Genomic DNA, 22,444 nt, shown 5'->3' on the forward strand with positions numbered 1-22,444 from the left:
AACTCTTCCCTTGTGCTCTAGTACTCTGAACTCTTTTGAGAACTCTGTGAAATTGCTGAAGCTAAGGAAACTCTTGTCTGCAAAGTCCTGAAGTGGTACTGCGGTGACAGAGGAATAGCTTGATCATCCTTGGTGTGTCTGAGGAAGTGTCTGGAAGAGAATCATCCTTCGTGAAGCATTCGAAGGAGGTGATCATCCTTTGTGAAGATTCAAAGGAGGTGTAAGTTCATCTCTTGTGGTTTCAAGAGAGGTGGTAATTTCTAAACTGTTACAAATTGTTTTTTCTGTGTGACTAATATTTGTAACTGTTTTGTGATAGTGAAAAAGGTTTATCTTGTTTGAGATAAGCGACTGGACGTAGGATCCTAGTGATCTGAACCAGGATAAAATCACCTGTGCAATTTTTCTCTTTCCCTTACTCTGTCATTTATATTTAATCATTCGCCCAGTAAGAAAAATTAAGAGAAAAATATTAAAAAGGCATAATAAAAGAATATAACCAATTCACCCCCCCTCTTGGTTTGTTACCACGCTAATAATTCCGCTGCAGCGATTCTAACAATTGGTATCAGAGCTTGCTTTGATAGTCATTCAAATGGCAGGATCACATCAAACCTTTGCAGAGGGTGCATCAATCAATAGACCCCCACTATTCACAGGTGAGAACTATGCATTCTGGAAGGTAAGAATGCAAATATTTATTGAATCTATTGATTGTGAAATTTGGGATGTTATTGCGTCTGGTTCTTCTGTTCCTACTAACAATATACAGGAACCAAAGCCCCGTGGTCAATGGACCATTGAAGAAAAGAAAAGATTTCAGAATGACGTTAAAGCTCGGAATATTATTGCATCAGCATTGACTGTTGATGAGTTCTACAGGGTTTCTGTCTGCAAAACTGCTCAAGAAATGTGGGATGTGCTCAGAGTGACACATGAAGGAACAGATGACGTAAAGAGGGCAAGAAAGAATTCCCTGATTCAAGAGTATGAAATGTTCCGGATGAAGCAAGGAGAAACAATTTCAGACGTTCAAAAACGCTTCACCAACATTGTCAATCATCTCATTGGACTAGGTAAGTCATTTGATACTGATGAATTAAACATTAAAATCTTGAAGTCTTTAGACAGGTCGTGGCAACCTAAGGTGACTGCAATCTCGGAGTCTCAAAACCTCAACACCATGACTATGGCGGCATTATTTGGAAAGTTGAGAGAGCATGAACTTGACCTCGGAAGACTAGATGAAGAAGAAGCAAAAGCAAAAACTAAGAAAAAGAGTCTAGCCTTGAAATCTGAGGTGGAAAGGAGCAAGAGCAAAATGGAAGATGAAGATTCAGAAGATGAAGAAAATTTGAGACTCATGATAAAAAGGCTCAACAGGTTCATGAAATCAAAAGACAAAGGAAGATTAAAATTCGAAAAGAAAGAAAATCAAGGATCTTCCTCACAGTATAAATGTTACGGTTGCGGAGAAAGGGGGCACTTAAAAGCGGACTGCCCAAATCAAAAGAAGAATGAAGAAATAAAGAAAAAGAAAGCCTACATCGCATGGGAAGATGACAACGAAACAATTTCCGATTTGAGCGAATCTGATGAAGAAGCAAACATTTGTCTAGTGGTGAACGACGACGCTGGAAGCCAAGTAAGTACATCTAGCGATTCTGATAATTATAGTCAAATTAGTGAAGATGAATTGCATGAAACTTATGCTGCTTTAATAGTAGAATCTGAAAAATTAGATAAAGCTCATAAGAAATTGAAAAAGGATTTCAAAAATTTAAAATTAAATTTTGAAAATATTTCTGAAGAAAATAAAAATTTGAAATTAGACTTTGAAAATATTTTTGAAGAAAATAAAGATTTGAAAAATAAAGTTTTATTTTTTGAAAAGGGTAAATTTACTAGTAGTGATGAATGTGCTTCTTGTGAAAATTTTAAGAAACTACTAGAACACACAACCTTAGGAGAATGTAGTAAAAATAACGAAAATAAGGTTGTTAAAAATAAGTATGTTCCTAAAATTAAAAATAAACATAATAATAGAACCCGTAGAACATGGGTAGAAAAAGGAACAACTTATAGGAACACAAACTTTGTATCATGCTTTTATTGTATGAAAAAAGGTCATACTTCAAATAAATGTAAAATTAAGCATTATGGTGTTCCAAGTGGTAGATATGCTTGGGTTGTAAAATGATTTTTTTTTAAATCTAACCCAAAGGACCCATACAAGTAGTTGGGTACCTATTGTTTAATATTTAGAATTTCTTTAATCAAAATTTAAGAAAATTTTATTCCAAGGCCGATGAAACTATTTTTGATATCTTCTAATATACAAAGCATATATAGTTTTCAATCGGAAAATTTTTTATGTGTGCATGTTGTCTTTGATGAAATTGTAGACCTTGAGGCAAAACCTCTTGAGTCAGTTGAATTACATGCAGGCAATGATGAAGATTTGTAGAAGACAACAAATGAAGCGAAGAATGATGACAATCCTCAAGATGAAGATCTAAACAAAATGTGGAAACAACCTAGAGGATTATCATTACGAAGTTGGAGGCATATCAAAAGGGGTAAACATTAGAAGAGATCTAGGAATTTTAGAAATATCTTAGGATTGCATTTTTTTTAAAATTCCTATCTTATATAGTTCAATATATGATGTTTTATAAGTTCTTTATCCTAAAAATATTTGCTTTATATATCCTTTTGTGCATGCTTGAATGAATCTTTAAATTTAAAATATTTTTAGCTCATATGCATACTTGCTTTTATTAAGGGGGAGTATTATCTTAGGAGGAGAACATCAAACACAACTTTTTAATTATGATCAAAAAGGGGGAGAAAATGTTTAAAGCTTATTTGCCTATTTGTGCTATTTGTGCTTATTCACTAATGCATTTTTTCTTCCATAAGTTGTGTTTTATCCAGATTATTACTAAAAGCTTTAAATCAAAGGAGTTTTTGATCATCATCAAAAAGGGGGAGAATGTTAGCAAAAATCAAAGATGAAGTTTTGATGATGAACAGATTTGCACAAGTCAAGATCCATAAAGACAAATTGAAGATCTCTGTATTTTATAAAGCTTTTATAATAATCAAAGTTGATGTAATAGTGCTCAAATATCTATTAGGGTTGATTCTTGTAATTTATATTTGATTTATTTAGCTAATTGATTATTCCTGAGAATAATCAATTAACACTAGCCGTTGGGGGTTTCAGATTTGAAAAACTAGCCGTTGGGGGTTTCAGATTTGAAAAACTAGCCGTTGTACTCATTATTAATCGATTAATATTTATGTTAATCGATTAAATGCGTTAGATGGCCCGTTTTCGAAGAATGGAAGGGTATTAGGCTGAGTCTATAAAATGGCTCACTCTTTATCTCAAAAATAACTCTTCCCTTGTGCTCTAGTACTCTGAACTCTTTTGAGAACTCTGTGAAATTGCTGAAGCTAAGGAAACTCTTGTCTGCAAAGTCCTGAAGTGGTACTGCGGTGACAGAGGAATAGCTTGATCATCCTTGGTGTGTCTGAGGAAGTGTCTGGAAGAGAATCATCCTTCGTGAAGCATTCGAAGGAGGTGATCATCCTTTGTGAAGATTCAACGGAGGTGTAAGTTCATCTCTTGTGGTTTCAAGAGAGGTGGTAATTTCTAAACTGTTACAAATTGTTTTTCTGTGTGACTAATATTTGTAACTGTTTTGTGATAGTGAAAAAGGTTTATCTTGTTTGAGATAAGCGACTGGACGTAGGATCCTAGTGATCTGAACCAGGATAAAATCACCTGTGCAATTTTTCTCTTTCCCTTACTCTGTCATTTATATTTAATCATTCGCCCAGTAAGAAAAATTAAGAGAAAAATATTAAAAAGGCATAATAAAAGAATATAACCAATTCACCCCCCCTCTTGGTTTGTTACCACGCTAATAATTCCGCTGCAGCGATTCTAACACCTACCCGCAACCTGACCTGTCGGATAAAATCGTATATGTTACCCGATCCACTACCCGTCAGGTATCCGTTTAAAAAATACCCGCGGGTACCTGCAGATACCCGCAAAAATAAAAAAATTATTTAATACATTTTAAAAATAAAATTTAAATAAAAATACAAATATATATATATATATAATATAAATTAAATTAAATGTAAATTAAAATTTAATTTTTAATTAAATTTAAACTAATAAAATATTATTTTATTTTATTTTTAATTAACTTTAATTAAAAAATATATAAATTATTTATTTTTTAATTTTTTGCAGGTAATGGGTACCCGCGGGGCGGGTAGTATACTACCCGTACCCGATCCGTTTAGAAGCAGGTATTAAAATACCCGCTACCCGTTACCCACGGGTAGTAAATATCCGTGGATAGTTACTACCCGCCACGGATTTTACCCGCGGGTACCCGTGCCCGCGGGTAAAATTGCCATCCCTACATGCGCATGTGGTGATCTCCACTAGTCTATGGAGTCATTATCAATAAATTTTATCCTACTACACACAAGATTAATTTCTTTTGCGTTTTAGAATCCATACATTAATACAAACACGAAAAACAACAAAACTAGGATTTTTTTTTCATAAAATCCCTTAAATCATAACAACTCATATCATTACTACAATTATTATAAATAACTCATATAAGTAACTAAAACCAACAAAAGCTATCAAAATTAGAATTTCACAACAAACGAAAACACTACACTAACTAGTGCTTAGTGGTACAAACCATCACTCAGTGCTTTGTCATCACATGGCTCTCTCTTGAAATTTAAGATTGATGCTTAACGATACAAAGTCATTGTCAACACTCTATCACCACATGGCTATTTGACTAGGAATTTAAGACTTGCACGCAACAGTACAAAGTCATCGCTCAATGCTCTATTACCACACGACTCTCTGACTTGGGATTTAAGACTAAGGCTCAATGAGCGTATAACTCGTATTGTTATACAGGAGATGACATTGGAGCTAGTTGAAGTATCGAGAAGAGCTGAGAATCTTTAGGAATTTTGAAATTGTAATTGGAATATTTGAACTTTTTATTTAGTAATAAACTCAATCAATTGTTGATGTTATTTTTTCAGAAATAAAGTTTCTTGATCAGTTAATTTTTTTTTAAGTTTGTTTTTGCAATGGTATCAACAAATGTTGAGTTTTTAAATTACAAGTGACACCAAAATGGTATGTTACATTAGGTATAGTAAAATTTGATTCAGACTATACTTTAGTTTAATTGATTATGAATAGTATAAAAAAATTTCACTTTTAATTTTTAATTGAGATTGTACTTTGGTTATTAGTGAGAATGTCAATGAATTAATTGAGATTTCACATCGATTAATTTAAAAATCAAAGACAATAATTAATTGAACAATAATCTTTAAATCACGAGTAGTAAATTATATTTTGAAAAAGTAGTCAAATCAATCTATTTTCTTTATTATTGTTTTTTTATCTCTTTATATCTTATTGGCAATTTCATTTTTTTCTTTCATTTACTATTTTTTAATTTTTTTATCTATTTTATTTATATTTTTTTTCGTTTATTCTTTTTATATTTGACTAAATATTTTGTATAAAATTTATAGAACTAACTTATTAATAATTAATTTAATATTCTTTTGGCGAATTTAAGTTATCTTATTTATATTAATATTTTTTTTGTTTTTATCTTAATAATAATGAAGTTGATAATTTAATATTATTATTTTGATCACGCGAACATCAATATTATCAGACAATGTTGAGTAATTTAATTTATATGTTCACAATTATTTACTTCAAAAGTTATTGTAAATTTAAAGTTATTTTATTTTTGAAAAAATTTGAAGTTCATAATAATTTATTCATACTAATATTTTTTGTTAATATTTTAATAATACTGAAATTGAAATAGTTTAATAATATTAATTTGATTGTGTGAAGTGATATTATTAATAACAAGAAAAACTCCCTTAAATATCTAACCTCATATATAAAATGTCTTCAGTAAAACATATGCACTCTTACATAAAACAATAATTTGGCACATCAAAATGCCTTTTATTGCAAAGATATTACTTAATAGAAAGCTAAAAAATAAGCAACACTTTCAATGTGTGATCTAAGCTTGAAGCTACTCAATGCCGAAGATCTTTGTTGTGAACTCATTGATCACCTGCTCACCAGGAAGAGACTTAGCAACACTTTCTTTTTGAAGGCACCTCTTGGCCCAAGCAATCAACTTAGGACACTCAGCATCTATGTTAAGAGTGACAAAACTTGCAAAGGATTTTATCCAAGGGTAGAATGAGACAAGTGCTATGTCCACAAAACCAAGATTTTCTCCTCCAAAATAACTTTTATCTCCCACTTCTTCCTCCAACAATTTAAGGGCTTCTATCAACCCTTTCTTTGCAACTTCTCTTTCTTCTCCTTTTCCTTTCGAAATCTTGTCTAAGGTATTAACTATCTATTTCACAAGTCATAACTGGTATAAGGACACATTTATGTTAAATATAATCAAATTACACAAAACACATGGATTAAATATCATCAAATCTTCTTGCATATGTTTTCAAAGCAAAATAATATAGGTTAAAAAATAAATTTTAAATCTAATTCAATCTCATAACACTAACTTATAAAATAAAATTTGTATTTATTTATATATTTTTAATTGACCTTATCATTAGCTAATGTAAAACATTATATATTTTTTAAAAAAATCGATAACAAATGATACAATAAATCAAACAAACAATAAATCTCGTCAAAATAGATTATAACTTAGGAATCTATATTAAGTAATGGATTATAAATATATAATAATTCTATACAATAAATTTGTGAAATGAAATTTGTTCTAGTTTGTATACTTTAAAGTGTTTTTATAACTAATTAATGTGAAAGTTTTAACAATATATTTGTTTAGAGAATTTCTTTACTTATCACTCATTTAATACTAAAAAAACAAATTGTTAAAAAATGAATTTTAAAATATAACTAATAAAACTTAAATTAATTATATAATATAAATTTATTTCTTTATTTATAAGATTAATAAATGGCACGAATAGTAAAATATCAAATAAAAAATGTATTAAAAGGAATAAAAAATGGTATCATGATAATTTTTACAGATTTATAAGAATAAAATGATTTAAAAAATGTAAAGTCTTATATTTTTTTAAGTAAAAAATAAAGAAAAATAATATGAAACGAATATAAAAAGTTTAGATGCGTAGAATAATATTTTACTAAAGGAATTAAAAGTATGAAAGGAAAGAGAGGAAGGGTACCTGAGTGTCAACATAATCAGCCCAAAATCTTGCCTGTGCTCTCTGGTAAGGGTCAGAAGGCAGCAAGGGATTTGTGTGATTCCAAACATCGTCAATGTATTGAACAATAATGAGAGATTCACAGATGGGTTTGCCGTTGTGGATAAGAACCGGAATTTTCTTGTGAACCGGATTCATTCGTAGGAGTAAAGAACTCTTGTTCTTCAGATCCTCTTCTTTGCGCTCATACTTTATACCTTTTTCAGCAAGTGCAACCCTCACTCTCATCCCAAAAGGACTCGGCCAGAAATCTAGCAGAACGACGTCGTCTGCCATACTGCTTCAGCTTCAAGGAAAACAAAAAATGAAGAAGAAATATCTGGTGGCTTAACTCCAAATAAGATTATAACACGCTCTTTTTGAGATAATAATGTTCATTTCAAAAGCATCTCTTATTCTTTTGGAATTTATTTGTTTTTATTTTAAAATCTTGACTTTTACACAAACACGTTAATTTCAAAGTTCCACATGTTTAAATTATTGGACACCGCCGAAGCCATTCAAAATCGGACACGGGAACATATATATAATATATATATATATATATAAATATTTATATATAGTTGCGTGTACTATTAAAATTCATTCAGAGAGGTCGTCATGGATGAAGGAATAATTTTTCATTTATTTATCAATCTTATCTCATTTTTAAACTCTTATTTTTTATTTGTTTAAATTTATGCTCAACAAAGTAAAATAAAGTTATATTGTACTTATTTTGTTCTCAATTAATTTAACTCAAGTAAAACATAAATAGAATCTGACTAAAAAATATTAATTCAGTATAAAATTAAAATTTTTACATTTTTAATTTTTTTAAGTATGTTTCTTTAATTATTTTCATTTTAACATTAAAATAAAAAGTATCAATTAATGTAATTAAAATAAAAGTTAAATTAAGAAAATTTAATTACGTTTAGATGCATAATTTAATTAGTTAATGTATTTTTGTCAACTAGGTAAGATAATTGTAAATATTTTGGTTTTATACTTTATTTTAAACTTTTTATATTATTGTTTTAATTAAACATTACTTTTTAATAAATTGTATGTATTCATTATTTTATACATGAAGAAGAATTAACGAGATAGTATGTTTAATATTATTAAAGAAATATTTTAACATAAATTTTGAATTGGTGAAGAATAAAATTAATGATTATTATTTTATTGCATGTAATTTTAATATACTGTAGTTTATATTTTTAAAAATATAAGAATTTGATTTTTGTTATAAAGAAATAAAATTACTGCTTATCGATTAGTCACATTAAAACCAACTATTAGACGTGCAATTAATTTACTACTAACTTCCAGTAGTGTTCCCTTAACTAAATTTAAGCATAGAAATTTAACTATTTATAGCCAGGTAAGTATGCTAACCACACCCAGCTTATCTAAAAATAATTTAATTCACTATTTCATTTACATTTTACAAAGCATCTTAGAATCATAATTTATTAGTATTGTTCAGGTAAAAAAAGTGTACTAATTATAGTAATTTTTTACACCTGTTAAAATCTGTCAGGAGTAGAAAGTGATGCAGTGACAATTTTGTAAATATGAGAAAATTTTCTACATCAACTTTAATGAAAACATGTATAGAAAATGATGTGTTGGTAATATTATAATAAAATACAAATAACTGTATAAAAATGAAATAGGTATAAAATTTTTTATACCTATTAATCTTAGAATAGGTATAAATTATTGATTTATACGGGTTAAATATTATAAAAGGTATGAATAACTTTTTACATATTGAATTTTTTTTTTCTTTCCGACTTTCTCTTCTTCTCTTGTGCAATTTCTTTTTCGTTCTCCCTCCTTCTTTTACAAATTGACTGCACTTTCATTCAAATCCATGTTTCCTTATACTGTTCCTTTTAGACGAGGATTTATGTTCAATTAAACCTCAATATTTCTTACAAGTTATTTCTTTATCTTTTTTCTTCCTAGATAGGCTAAATGTTTAATGTATTTCATGGCAGGGTTCAACTCATACAGGTTCAGCTTTAACTCTTGTAGAAGTGTTGGTTGCAATGCATGGAATTGTTCGGAGAAGGATGGCCATGCACTTAAGAAGGCATGTCTTCTATTATCTACGCTTATGCTTCAATTACCCTTTCCAATCAAATGTTGTTGGTAAAAGAGTTTTTCTCGATTATTGATGATCTATGAACATATGATGTATTAATGCTTTTTGGAGATGTCACATCTTATGAGTTTTTGTAATAAGTAAAATAAATTTTTTTTGTGCCATATAATTAGGAAGTGAGCTTGATCTTTGCTATTAAAAAAATTAAGTTTATTATTTCTTAACATGATACAAATAGGAAATAATTGATACAAAATGAAGAACAAGCAACACCTCAAAATCTCAGTAAGGATAGTTGTTGTGTCTTGATGTAGCTAACTGTATGTTGTTTTTTCCTTATTACCCCCTCCCCCAATAAGAAATAAATAAACTATTTTGTTAAACTAACAAAATACCAAATAGCCACTGTTGTGCTGGCTTCAATTTGCATGGTAATGTTGTTTAGAAATAATATATTGTTATTTGTCTTGTGCGTGAAAAGCTTGTTTAGATGCAAATCACTATTATGGTCTTGTGCATGAAAAAGTTCAAGCCTAATTGGATTGTTGTGTAATGTTGCTTTCCATCTGGAATGTAGAAAAAGTTATCCAAATATTTTTTCCAAAGGCTATTACTAGTTACCAAGCCCAAGTCTGATTTGTATAATCTTTTTCATCAATGTTAGTTGAACTAATTCTGCTGTGTCAACTATTGAAAATCCTTAAAAACTTTTGAGGTGAATTCTGAATTATTCTTTTTCACCATCAGACAACATATGCTTGCTCGGCTTGCTTTGGGCAATGTATTGTGTTCACACAATAGGTTGTAGCAAAGGCATTGAACTAGATGGTAAGGAAGATTCAGTGTTTTGGCCAATTATACTGGATTTACTTCAAATCTTCATGGCTCTATTGTTTATATTTTCAAGTTGGACATTATGTAGATATTGCATGACACGTCTCCAATGTAGCAACATGTCATAAAAGATGTTTGAGAAGAATGATCTACATTTCTTTTAACCGTTTATAGATGATTAAATATTTCAATGTTGAGAAACTATTTTATGTGTAATTTCGTTATGTAATATTATTTAGAAACTTTGTTAAGTAAATATTACATTGAGGAACTATTTTGATGTGTTAATAATAAAAATAATATTGATTATTTTGCTTGTTATTGATTATTCAAACGATATTTTGAAAATGAATTTTATGGAGGTTTGGATAAGGATAATAGCACATACAAAATAAATATTTAAAAAAATGATATCTTTTATACCTGTTAAAGTTGGATTAGGTATAAAAAAAAAGCTTACTTTTATATCGGTTCCAGCATCAGCAAGTATAAACAATAAGACTTTTTACACCTATTCTAGCATCAACAGGTATAAAAGTGGCAAACTTTATAATTATTCTAGAATCGACATAAAAAAAAACTAAAATTTTCTATACCCCAACTATACACCTACTCGAGCAGGGTATAAGAAGTCTGTTTTTAACAAGTATAAAAAGCCTTTTGTGATAATGGTTGTCAAAACCGCCGGTAGTGGCGGGATTTTTGTCAAAACCGCTTGTAACAACGATGGTTTTGTCAAAACCGCTGATAACAAATAATATGAATTAAAACTAAATATTATATATAAAATAAACTACATTGTGCAATATATTAATATGTTCGTGGAACTAATTATTTCTATATTAAAAAGAAAGATGTTCAATACTAAATTAAAATACTAAAAATATGATTAAGATGTTCATTACATTACTAAAAAAGAAACAATGTCTTGAAGATGCGCTCCTCATGCAACATCCAATTCTTGAAGATGGGCTCCTTTAAAAAACTTGGGAAGGAAATATTAATGTACTGGGATAAGAAGCAGAGAAACAAGTAAGCTGTCTAGAATAATGTAAACACGGCCACCGCTTTGAAATTTGGTAGGCTAACGGAGTCTACATTTGATCATATGCTTCTTGCATACTTTAGTACAGCTGATTCAAGTTCATATTTTTCTAGAAGGAGATTGACGAATCACACCGTTGGATGGAGGGATTCCAATAAGCCCACACAAAATGGTCTGGCAAACAACTTAAATTAGATTTCAACAGGAAAATATTTGCTATATGTATGTCTACACAAAAAGCCTTCATTGGATAAACCCCTTTTTTAGTACTTCTCTTTACTTTCCTGTCAGATTTTTTCTGAATCTTCACTTGGCCTATATGATTAGATGCCATACTTACTTTGCCTATATGATTAGATGCCATACTTACTTTGCCTATATGATTAGATGCCATACTTACTTTGCCTATATGATTAGATGCCATACTTACTTTGCCTATATGATTAGATGCCCTACTTGGTTGTGCAGCCTTTTCCCCGCCATTCCTCTTATCAAACAAAAGACCAAAACGTCAAATCAATGCACTCACTAAACCAGCACTACCTGGAAAACACAAAAAAGGGGCCAAACACAACCCTTAAGTGCAAAATCATGAATAACAAACCAACTACAGCTGCACCCAAGACCGTTCTTAGTAGTTTCTTCTTTTGAGGTTTTTCTTTTGGTATTTCTTCACCTCCCTCTTTTGTTCCAACTACATTTTCTAAGTGTACTCCCTCATCTTCTGGATTTATTTCATCCTATAAGGCAAAGTTGTAATAGAGAGTCAATTTACAATGAAAATGGTTGATACAAGCATGCTTGAAAAGGGTCAAAACAAACTTACTTTAACATGCACCTCACAAGTATGTTCCGAACGGGAGACAGGATCAAATCCATGTTTTGGGCTTAGGTTTGCGGTGAGGGATTCAGTAAGTGATACAACCTCATCACAGTTAACAGGAACTACAACACATTTTGTAGGACAACACTCAATCTAATAAACATGTAGACAAGAGTCGTACGTATGAAAAAAAAACTAAAACAATATATTTTATTAAATAACTCAATTAAAAGAAAAGTTATTGAATAATCAATACATATATCAATAATATATTGAGTACGTCAAAATTATTTAAGCTGACAAAATTATCATTATTATGACTCTAGATCAAGCATAGATGATATAAGATATATAATATATTGAGACAATTACTAGAATAATTTCTTAATACTAATATTAAAACAAGCTCTTACTTCAATCTTTCTCAATTCAGCCTCCGTTGCAGCTTTCTTACTGTTCACCCATGCTGAAATTGATGAAATGTTTTTATAAGTCCTGGTCATCAAATTCATATAAATTAGTTAAAAGAACTCGTTAAATGACTTCAAATAACTACATGTAATGATAAGATAATACAAACATTTGGTGTTAACTAACAACCTAGTTTGGCAAAACAAATAATTAGAACTCCATATTCACAGATCTTTTTTAAACTTCACAACTATAGTACTGTTTTCCAATGGCAAGTGCAGTACCAAAAACAACCAAAGATCATACCAGTTACAGTTTCTATTTGAGCTGAAAAGGAAATTAACAATATCTTATGCAAGTTCTTACTTGTTCTCTGCTTTTGAGTTTTCACTTTCTTCCCATGCTTTGATCAGTGACAACCTCTTCTCCCTTGCAACTCTCGCAAGGACAACATCTGAATAAGAAACAAAAGGCGTAGGAATTAGGATGTAAATATGAAATGCATAACAAGAAATAAAGTATCATAATGCAAACAAACTCACCTCAATTCACAGATCCCTCAATTGGTTTCTCTATAGCAACTTCACTAGTCTCTGACAAAAACCAAATTAAAAACACAACATAATAATTATTATTGTTTGAGCCTTTACAACAATTATAATGATCATTAAATAGACGTATATGTGTGTGTATATATATGTTATGAGCTCATGTAAGAAAAAATAGATCTTTACTTGACGGAAAGAATCATATTATCATCCAGTTGGTAACCCATCAATTTAGTTTGGGCATATAACTCTTTCCAATAGACCTACGACAGGGAAATTCCAGCAGATGAATCGCCTATTAAGAAAAATCATGAGTGTGGTTTTCTATTATTTTCAAACAAAATGCAACGAATATAAGGAAGAGATAACAGAGAAGAAAGTCCTGAATTGGAAATGGTAAAATTAAATAAGGAGGTTTTGAAAGGTGGCGAAGAGGTAGAATTGGGGAATTAAAAGGAAAAATGCAAACCTTCAAGAGCTTGATAGCGTCTTTGGGGGATTGCCGATTTGGAGGTTGGCGAGACCCGCCATGGCTGGCACTTGCATCTCCAAGGCAGAGATATAATCACCGGCTTCTTCTAGGAGCTTCGGGAACGATACCTTACGGCAACCAGGGATTAATCGTTCGAGAGAGCACACTTTTTTCTGCAGCAGCAACGCCGTCCGTCGAATCTTCGGCGTCCTCTTCTTCATCAATCCAGCATGGGTCTTCCTGGCCTTCCTGTGGTGCCTCCGCTTCTACCGGCCAAAAAGATTTGCGAGAATCGCGTTACTCCAACGAGTTCGGCCTTTGGCCGTGGCGGCGAGGGAACGGTCGACGGTTGCGCATACATCGCTAGTAGCGGCAGGGCGTGGAAATCATTGATTCGCGTGCATAAGGATTGGTGGAATAACGATTAGGGGAATCTGCATAGTGGAGAGAAAGGAATGTGAACCTGCGTAACGGAGAAGTAAGGAATGTGAACCTGCGTGGAGAAAAGGATGGAAATTTGAAAAGAGAAGTGCGCAAATGAAAAAATTAGGGATTGAAAGATAAAAGAAGAGGCGCGAGAAATGAAAAAAATCATATGCTAAATATTTTGAATAAGAAAATGCGGTTTTGTGTATCAAATCGTCGAAAAAATTATTTGAAATATTTTAAATAAAATTTTACTGCGGTTTTTGAAACCACTGGAAACTAAGAGGGGTTTTTGAAAACGCCGATAAAAAACCCCTTCTATAATCTATTATTTTTGAAAACTAAGAGGGGTTATAACCACATCAACCTAGGTTATTTAAAAATAATTTAATTCTTTGATTTACATTTTACAACGCATCTTAGAGTCATAATTTATTAGCATTAATTGTTCGGGTAAAAAAAAAATACTTATAGAAAATGAATAATCTAATATTACAAAAATAAATTATGTATTATCGACCATAACTATTTGTCAGTAAAAATCAATTATTTAAAAAATGGGAAGATAATATTTCAGTTACAAAATACAAAGATAATATAAGATATAAATCTATTACAAGTCTAGAATAATTTAATTTCAGGTCGCTTAGTGACAGATGAGTGTCGTTAAATATGACATTTTGTGAGAAAAATGGTGTTGAGTGATATGAATATCACTGAGCATCATCTTTGGTGGAAGATGTAGTATTAAGCGCCACTTTTCATTCCAAGTATGAAACAATTTAATTCCAGGTCGTTGAGCAACAAATGTGTGTCATTGAGCGTGACATTTTGCAAGAAAAATGGTGCTGAGTGCCATCTTTTGTAAAATATTTAGGGTTTCAGTGCCATTTTTGAGCACCAGTATACATGTTTGAGTTTTTTTATTCCATGGTTGTTTGAAATGAAATTACGATGTATTTAAGGCATGTTTAAGTGTGTATTGTTTTTATCCATGCATAAAATTGTTCTAATGGTAAATATGGTGTGTCAGCATAATTACACGAATTTCGTGGGGAGATTCTATGGTGATGTTTATTTAGAGTATGTATTGATATATGGATTCAATATACGGGTTATCATGTCATTCTAATAACCATCTAATCTCAAGTAGAGAAGGGTGGAAGATATGGTAAGAGGTGTAGGAGGTTCTAGTCTAGAGGTTTTACCTAGGCCAAAGATGGTTGACGGACTAATCTTATATGTGGTAACTTACATGGATAAGTTTTTCCACTATCACAAATGCATAATTTTAATGGCATAATGTATGTGATGAGTGCATATTTATGCCCACATTTATGTTTTAAAATTCAAATTTTTGATGGGATAATTGTGCTTAAATGGTTGATTTTAAGTGAATTTGTGATGATTAGAATTGTTGGTTTTGGGAATTAAAAGAGATGTAAAAGGTGAAATATTGAAAGGCAATTCCATATTCATTGGGAGACGACTCAGAGTTACTTTAACCCTATCTACTTTCTTGAATACTATTTGACAATACTGAAGTTGTCTTGAAAAGTAGTATTAATTTTATAGCTTCAACGACAGCTTATCAAATTTGGCGTCGCTACCGGGGAATACGGTTAGTATTTTACATATTTCAATCTTATGAATGCAATGCAATGCTCAAGAATAAAAGCAATGTTTGGACAATGTTTAAAGAACAAATAAGAAACTTAAAAACAGTTATGATGAAATAGGCTAATTTCACTGCTTTTCCAAGATAGATTCATCATCGGTTATTCACAGATAATTGTTCAATTGATTATTATTTAAGTTTCAAATTAATTAAAGTACATTCTTAATTAATTTGAGGGCGATCATGCATTTAACGAAAGTAAATTCTCAATCAAATGCAAAAGCTTTCTAGATTATTCACAATGAATTCAACCAAAGTACATTCTCAATCAAATCCTATTGTGTTTAATCATGTCTAGTCTTAAATCTCCTAACCAAATTAAAAGTTAATCAATCAAAGTAAATTCTCAATTGATTATAGTTGAAATTAGTACTAATCAATCAAAGTACATTCTCAATTGATAGTAAAAACTATTTAATCATATGAAAGTTCCTAAATTAAATCAAAGTAGATTCTCAATTAAACCTAGAAACCCTAGAACTCATATAATCAATATGCATGTAGATTCAAACACATTATGATGCAAAAATCTTTGCTTTTAATTTGATAAAGAGATGAAAGACATAGAGAGAGAACAACTTAAATCAATAATCAAAATAAAAAATTGCATTAACTCAATCTAACCTCAGAATTCATAATGAAATTACAGCAAAATAGCCCTAGATGTTGTCGGGGAGTACGGTTAGTATTTTGAATATTTTGATTCTTATTGTTTATTTTTATTTTTTACCTTTATTTTTATCTTTATTTGTTTTCTTACGCACATACATTTAATTTAGTTTGAGTTATTTTGTAGTCTTTAGTCATTCTTATTTTAGAAAAAAAATCTTTGTTCTTGTTTTAATTAAGGATTTCTCTTGAGAAATACTTGAGGCTAGTTAGAATACACTCTGGCTAGGAAAGACTTAGTACTTAAGTTGTCCATTGTGACGCACCTCTCTTTCCTGGGAGTGGACCCAAACAAAGTCTCTCTTATATGTTATTTGAAATCTTTCTCTAAAGCAAGAACAAAAGAAAAAGAGAAGTCAAGAACAGAGAAACAACTTCAAGCAGATTGCGTAGTGCATGACCAGAGCCCGCGAGAATTTTATCAAATTAACCCGGAAGTTGAAAGGAACTTGCGTAAGCTGCGGAAAAGTTTGAAATTTGGGTGTTCTACTGAGGGAACACTTCTTACATTTGAAGCCATATCACCTTCATTATCTCCTGTCACAAACATACCATCCAATCCTTTACCTGATCCTAACCCAAACAATATGGCATAAAGAACCATTAAACAGTTAGCCACCTCCCACAATACAGCTATCCGAAGTAACATTGAATACCCTAATGAGGAATGGGAGTTGAGACCTGACCTGTTAAATGCTTTACCAAAGTTCAACGGGTTATCAAGGGAGAATCCACACGAGCACTTGAGACAACTTCACATGTTGTGTCAAAACTTTAGATCTCACAGAATCACAATAGAGAGCCTTAAAATGAGAGCTTTTCCTTTTACTCTTCAAGGAGCAGCTCAAGATTGGTGATACTATGTCTTTACACGGATCACAAACTGGGAAACTATTGAAAGACTCTTTCTTGAAAAGTATTTTCCTGCATCCAGATTATCTTCCATACGAAGAGAAATTCAAGATATAAGACAGAGGGATAAAGAGAATCTTAGTGAGTATTGGGAAAGATTCAAGAAACTATGTGCCTCATGCCCGCAACTCCAAATGGAAGATTTTATTCTAAGCTTTTATGAAGGTTTAAGTCCTACTGATAGGTCATGGGCAGATGCTACAAGCAGAGGATCTTTCTTAGACAAGTCACCAGAAGATGGTATAGATCTAATAGAACGGAAGGCAGTAGACAATCAATAGTATGACACAAGAGAAAATTTAGTGACTTTGTTGAAGGGAGTGCATGAAATTGAAAATGGTGTAGTTGATGGGAAGAAGATAGATGAAAGATTAAATAAGCTAGAAAGCAAACTCGATCAGATTGCAAGCTTGTTTAAAACCTCAACTCCACAAATTGCTAAGAAATGTGGAATATGCATTTCAATTGACCATTATACTAATGAATGTCCTAGCTTGGTGGAAACCACTATGGAAAACCCATCTCAAGCTTTTGCTGCAAACATGTTTGGAGGAAATAGACCATACCAGAATTATCATGATTCATCCTCCAATAGGTATCAGCAGAACATACAACCTTATGTTCAACCTCAACAAAGGCAGCAACCTCAACCTGAAATGTCACTACAAGATTTCATGAAAACAATACTTAAGCAAAATTCAGAAATCAAGAAATCAATTGTAGAGTTGACTTAGAGGGTCGAAAAATTAGAGGCTAAGGAGTCAAATAAACTACCTGCACAAACAGTGATCAACCCGCAAAATGTAAGTGCTATTACTTTGAGAACGGGTAAGCAAGTAGAAGGCCCTGAAGGAGCCCAAAAAGATGAAAATAAGGAGAAAGAAGGAGCGCAAATTGATGACAATGGAGGACCAAGTGAACCATCACTTGAGACTACCACTGATAAATCCAGGTTAGGATCCTCTAACTCTTCTTCTAAAAATTCTTCTTCATCTTATTCTCCACCTCCTCCATATCCAAATCGGTTAAAATCGAGAAACAAAAAAAATGGAGGAATTAGACCAAGAGATCTTAAATACTTTCAAAAAGGTGGAGATCAACATTCCCTTGCTAGATGTTGTTAAGAAAATCTCTAAATACGCCAAGTTTTTGAAAGAAATTTGCACAAATAGAAGGCGTTTTAGGGATAATGAGGTTATGAATTTGGAAAGAAATATGTCAAGCTTGATTAAGAAGCATATTGAAATACCGCGAAAATGCAAGGATCCAGGTATGTTTTTTGTTCCATGTGTTATTGGAAATTCAAAGTTTGACAATGCCATGCTAGATTTAGGGGCTTCCATAAATGTAATGCCTTTATCAGTGTTTACTTCTCTATTTTTGGGACCTCTTAAGACTACTGGTGTGGTCATTCAACTGGCCAACCATAGCACAGTTAACCCTGCAGGTGTGCTTGAGGATGTCCTTGTCCCAATAGATAAGTTAATTTTTCCTGCAGATTTCTATATCTTGGGCATGAAGGATGATGAAGGAATCAGTCAAACAATAATTATCTTGGGAAGACCTTTCATGATGACAGCATGAACCAAGATAGATGTGCATGCAGGATCATTGACAATGGAGATAGGAGACGAGAAGGTGCGGTTCAACGTGTTGGAAGCTGGGAAGCACCCGATTAAAGATCATTCTTTGTTTTGTATTGACTTATCAAGTGATGTTGTAAACAATTTTTCTTTTTCAAATATTTTGTGCCTAATTTTGGATGAAAAAGGAAACTGTAAAGCAGGTGATATTGAGGACACGGTATTAATAGATGATACCTCTGTGGTGTCCGAGTGTGATGTTGATTGAGGTGGCTGAGATTACCTTAGGCAGTAAAATTTTGCCATTTGTGGTACAACCACCCATTTTGGAGTTGAAACCTTTACCATCACATTTGAAATATGCTTATCTTGAGAGGGATGGGAAACTCCTTGTTATTATATCTGCATTGCTTACTGATGAGCAGGAAAAACAACTATTACAGGTTATTAGAGACCTCAAGAAAGCAATAAGGTGGACTTTAGATATTCCTGGTATTAGCCCTTCTTTTTGCATGCATAGAATACTTTTTAAGGGGGTGCTAAACTAGTGAGACAACCTCAAGGAAGACTGAATCCTCAACTGATGGGGGTTGTAAAGAAAGAGGGCACCAAGTTGCTACAAACAAGTGTTATATATTCAAATTCTGACAACACTCACTACAAAAATTATTAATATTACCGACAGATTTTTACCGACGAATATATATCCGTCGATATATTTTAATTTCCGACGGATTTACCGACGATTTTTTTTATTTTTTTACCGACGACCCAAAGCTTTCAGTAAATCCATCGGTAAGTGAAATGCACATTACCGACGAATTTGCCGAAGGCTTTTGGGCGTCGTTAATGTGTATCTCACTTACCGACGGATTTACCGAAGGCTTTGGACCGTCGATAAAAAGAGTGGGAATTTACTCGCTCTTTATCCACTTAACGACGTTACCGACGAATTTACCGAAGGCTTGTGGCCGTCGGTAAAAAGAACAGGAATTTTCCAGCCCGAATTTCGCCTCCAGTGCCAATATATGTGGCAAACATCACACTCTTTTCTCCTTCTCATTTCTCTCCATCTCAGTGTACAACTTCTTCCCACCGGTAGTGCCACCCTCCAATGTTTGGTCACCAGAACTTCTTGCCACCATTACTCATTTCTCCTTCTAAGTTTTGCTTACCGTCACGTAGTCTCATCACCGTTGCTCTTCACCATCGCAAGCTCGTCACTATTGCAACCCACCATTTTCCACTTTTCAGTCTTTTCGACAAGCTCAACTTTTCCGGCGAGCTCAACTTTTCCGGCGAGCCATTGCAAAGTTGATCTGTGCGATTAGGAACATCACCGGTCCTAATAACATCTTCTTTCTCTTACAAATATGAGAATTGCAGAGAAACTCTCTATGATTCTCTATGATTTTAACTATTGAAAATAAATTGGTTGTTTGATTGTTTGGAAATGAGTTTGTTATTGGCGTGATACTTGATGGACAAATTTGTAAGCACCAAAATATGATGTCACAAACTTGTTTCACAATCGGCAAGTATGACCGAATCGTTCAAGTAATAAAACTTGGTAAGACCAAGTATCGTTCTTCCCAAAGGACTCACGGCCTAGTTTAGTTATGTGGTTTCTTGATTAACTAAGACTTACAAACGAAATATTTGGGTTTAAAATGCAAGACAGAAAATAAACATGTATGCATGAATTTTGATCAATGGCAAAGACAAAAGATAAACACTTTCAATGGAATATATGAATGAATATGTTGTTGGGGGTCAATTTCATCTCATCCACTCTCATACATTTTAGGAATTCAACATTCAAATCATCATTGTTAATGCCACTCTCTAAAGTACCATTCTAGATGGCTTCTCCCTAATCAAATAGTTCATACAATTCCTAGCATTCCTAATGATTAGTTTATTTTGCGCAGGAGCTTAAGGCAACCAATATAATATTGTCAGTATAATATTGAGAGAAATTCCCCGGATCTAGATTTCCCCGTACGTGTCCGTATCAACAAAACCAATAATCATGCATTAGAATGAGTTAAACAATGCAAGCATTGAGCAAAGAGGAAAAACCCTAACTAATGATGAAAGAAAGCATATGTCTTAATTCAAAGATGTACTCAACAAATCCATATATGAGAGCTTCAAGAGATTACTTTGATTCCCCAACAAACATACAAGGTTTAGTTCACCATATTCATGGTGAACCTAGATGAATAACAATGAAAGTATGAAAGAATAAACCCAATAAAGGTGAAGAGGTAGCCTGAGCATCCAAGATCCTCCTTCAAAGGGGTGAAAGAGAGAGTGTTTGCCTCGTTTCTGCCAAAGATGCCTAACTATAGGACGTGCAAGCCCTTATATACTAATCTAGAGTTACAAAAGATTACAAAAGTCCAAGCCCAAAAAGTGCCGCTCAGCGGTATTTACCGCTCAGCGGTGATTGCGCGTCTTCTTTCTTCCCCTCAGCGGCCATTTTGCCCCTCAGCGGTTCCAACGTCACCTCTTGAGTGCCGCTCAGCGGTAGTTTGCCGCTGAGCGGTGCCTTCGACTTCTCCTTTTTGCACTCTTTCTCGTCTTTTCTAATGTCCTCTCTCACATTCTTCACTTCTTTCACCAAATTCACCTCAAAACCTGCACAAAAACACTTAAATCAAGCATAAACCTGTCCAGCTCTCTTATTTCTGAAAATATAAACAAAAGGCATGATTTCAAGCTAGTTTCTAAGTCTAAAGGTTGCTTTTAGTATCAACTTTAAGCATGAAAATAACAGTTTTTCAACTGTTATCAATACTTTTCTGGTGGCGGAGTTTGTTGATGCGGCTGTCGCGGCCCATCAAATTTGATTACATAAAAGAATGCAGTATAGTGCTAGGAAGTGACTCCTAGGTCGTCTCTCAAGGACCAAATGTGGTTCAAGGATTAGGTCAGACACGTAGGGGGGTTGATGAAGAGTTTGTGAATGCGAATGAACTTAAATAAGACACGAATGCAAACAGAAATGTAAAAACGGTCTCAATTACAGAATTAAAGCGGTTGGTCACTTAAGCTAACATCACAACTAAATTAACATAGCTAAACAGAATAGACAACATTAAAGTGAAACATGCTTGAACCAATTTAAAATGCAACATTGAGCTAAACAATTAAATGCACACCGAGAATGAAGACACCAATTTAAAATGCTGAATGCATCGCTCCAAATTAAATCACCTTATACACCTCTCTATAAGAAAACATTCATCTTCCCTTTGTGAAAATAAATACCTGCGTCGCTCTCCGAGCCGAAATGAATAAGTGCATTTCTAAAAAAAAAACAAAAACGAATTCTTCTCCTTTCGGTGCACGTGAGACCACATCTATTCCTCATTCACCATGCACAATCAGCTACTCCCACCTAATCAAATTGCTGCTTTTCCTTCCAGCCGTCACACCACTTCTTCCACCTAATCTCCCTCTCAAATAAATAAAAGACTTGCATTTATACTGCTGCCAAACGTCCCATCATCTAGACTTTATTCTCCAAGCATTACCTATGCTTCCAAAGAAAGGAAATGAAATGGCTTCTCGCTGTCCGTGCTTTCTCTAATTGAATTAA

The 22,444-nt window shown here is 32.6% G+C and overlaps 2 protein-coding genes and 1 long non-coding RNA gene across 10 annotated transcripts; 1 reads left to right on the plus strand and 2 right to left on the minus strand.

The window, feature by feature from the left end:
- Nucleotides 1-320: 320 nt before the first annotated feature.
- On the plus strand, nucleotides 321-2,200 carry LOC148196975 (uncharacterized). The gene has a single exon (XM_088092648.1). It carries the CDS (start codon nucleotides 596-598, stop codon nucleotides 2,198-2,200), a length of 1,605 nt encoding a protein of 534 aa, XP_087948774.1. The 5' UTR covers nucleotides 321-595.
- Nucleotides 2,201-5,969: 3,769 nt separating this feature from the next.
- On the minus strand, nucleotides 5,970-7,721 carry LOC124847102 (glutathione S-transferase U19-like). Its single transcript, XM_047324494.2, has 2 exons — nucleotides 7,300-7,721; nucleotides 5,970-6,470 (listed from the first exon to the last, which is right to left on the minus strand). The coding sequence occupies exons 1-2, from the start codon at nucleotides 7,612-7,614 to the stop codon at nucleotides 6,135-6,137; spliced, it is 651 nt and encodes a 216-aa protein (XP_047180450.2). The 5' UTR covers nucleotides 7,615-7,721; the 3' UTR covers nucleotides 5,970-6,134.
- Nucleotides 7,722-11,086: 3,365 nt separating this feature from the next.
- LOC148196976 (uncharacterized) lies at nucleotides 11,087-14,166 on the minus strand. 8 transcript variants are annotated; one of them, XR_015780086.1, is made up of 7 exons: nucleotides 13,567-14,164; nucleotides 13,284-13,392; nucleotides 13,092-13,142; nucleotides 12,916-13,003; nucleotides 12,552-12,633; nucleotides 12,142-12,260; nucleotides 11,087-12,055 (listed from the first exon to the last, which is right to left on the minus strand). It is a non-coding gene; the product is annotated as an uncharacterized LOC148196976 (long non-coding RNA). The 8 variants fall into 8 exon arrangements; XR_015780084.1 differs by having other exon boundaries at nucleotides 12,142-12,633; nucleotides 13,567-14,166; XR_015780089.1 differs by having other exon boundaries at nucleotides 11,087-12,291; nucleotides 13,567-14,165.
- Between the last annotated feature and the right edge of the window lie 8,278 nt (nucleotides 14,167-22,444).

Source organism: Vigna umbellata, chromosome 6, assembly GCF_029865625.1.
Source record: "Vigna umbellata cultivar VRB3 chromosome 6, Vumbellata_1.0, whole genome shotgun sequence".
NCBI lineage: Eukaryota > Viridiplantae > Streptophyta > Magnoliopsida > Fabales > Fabaceae > Vigna > Vigna umbellata.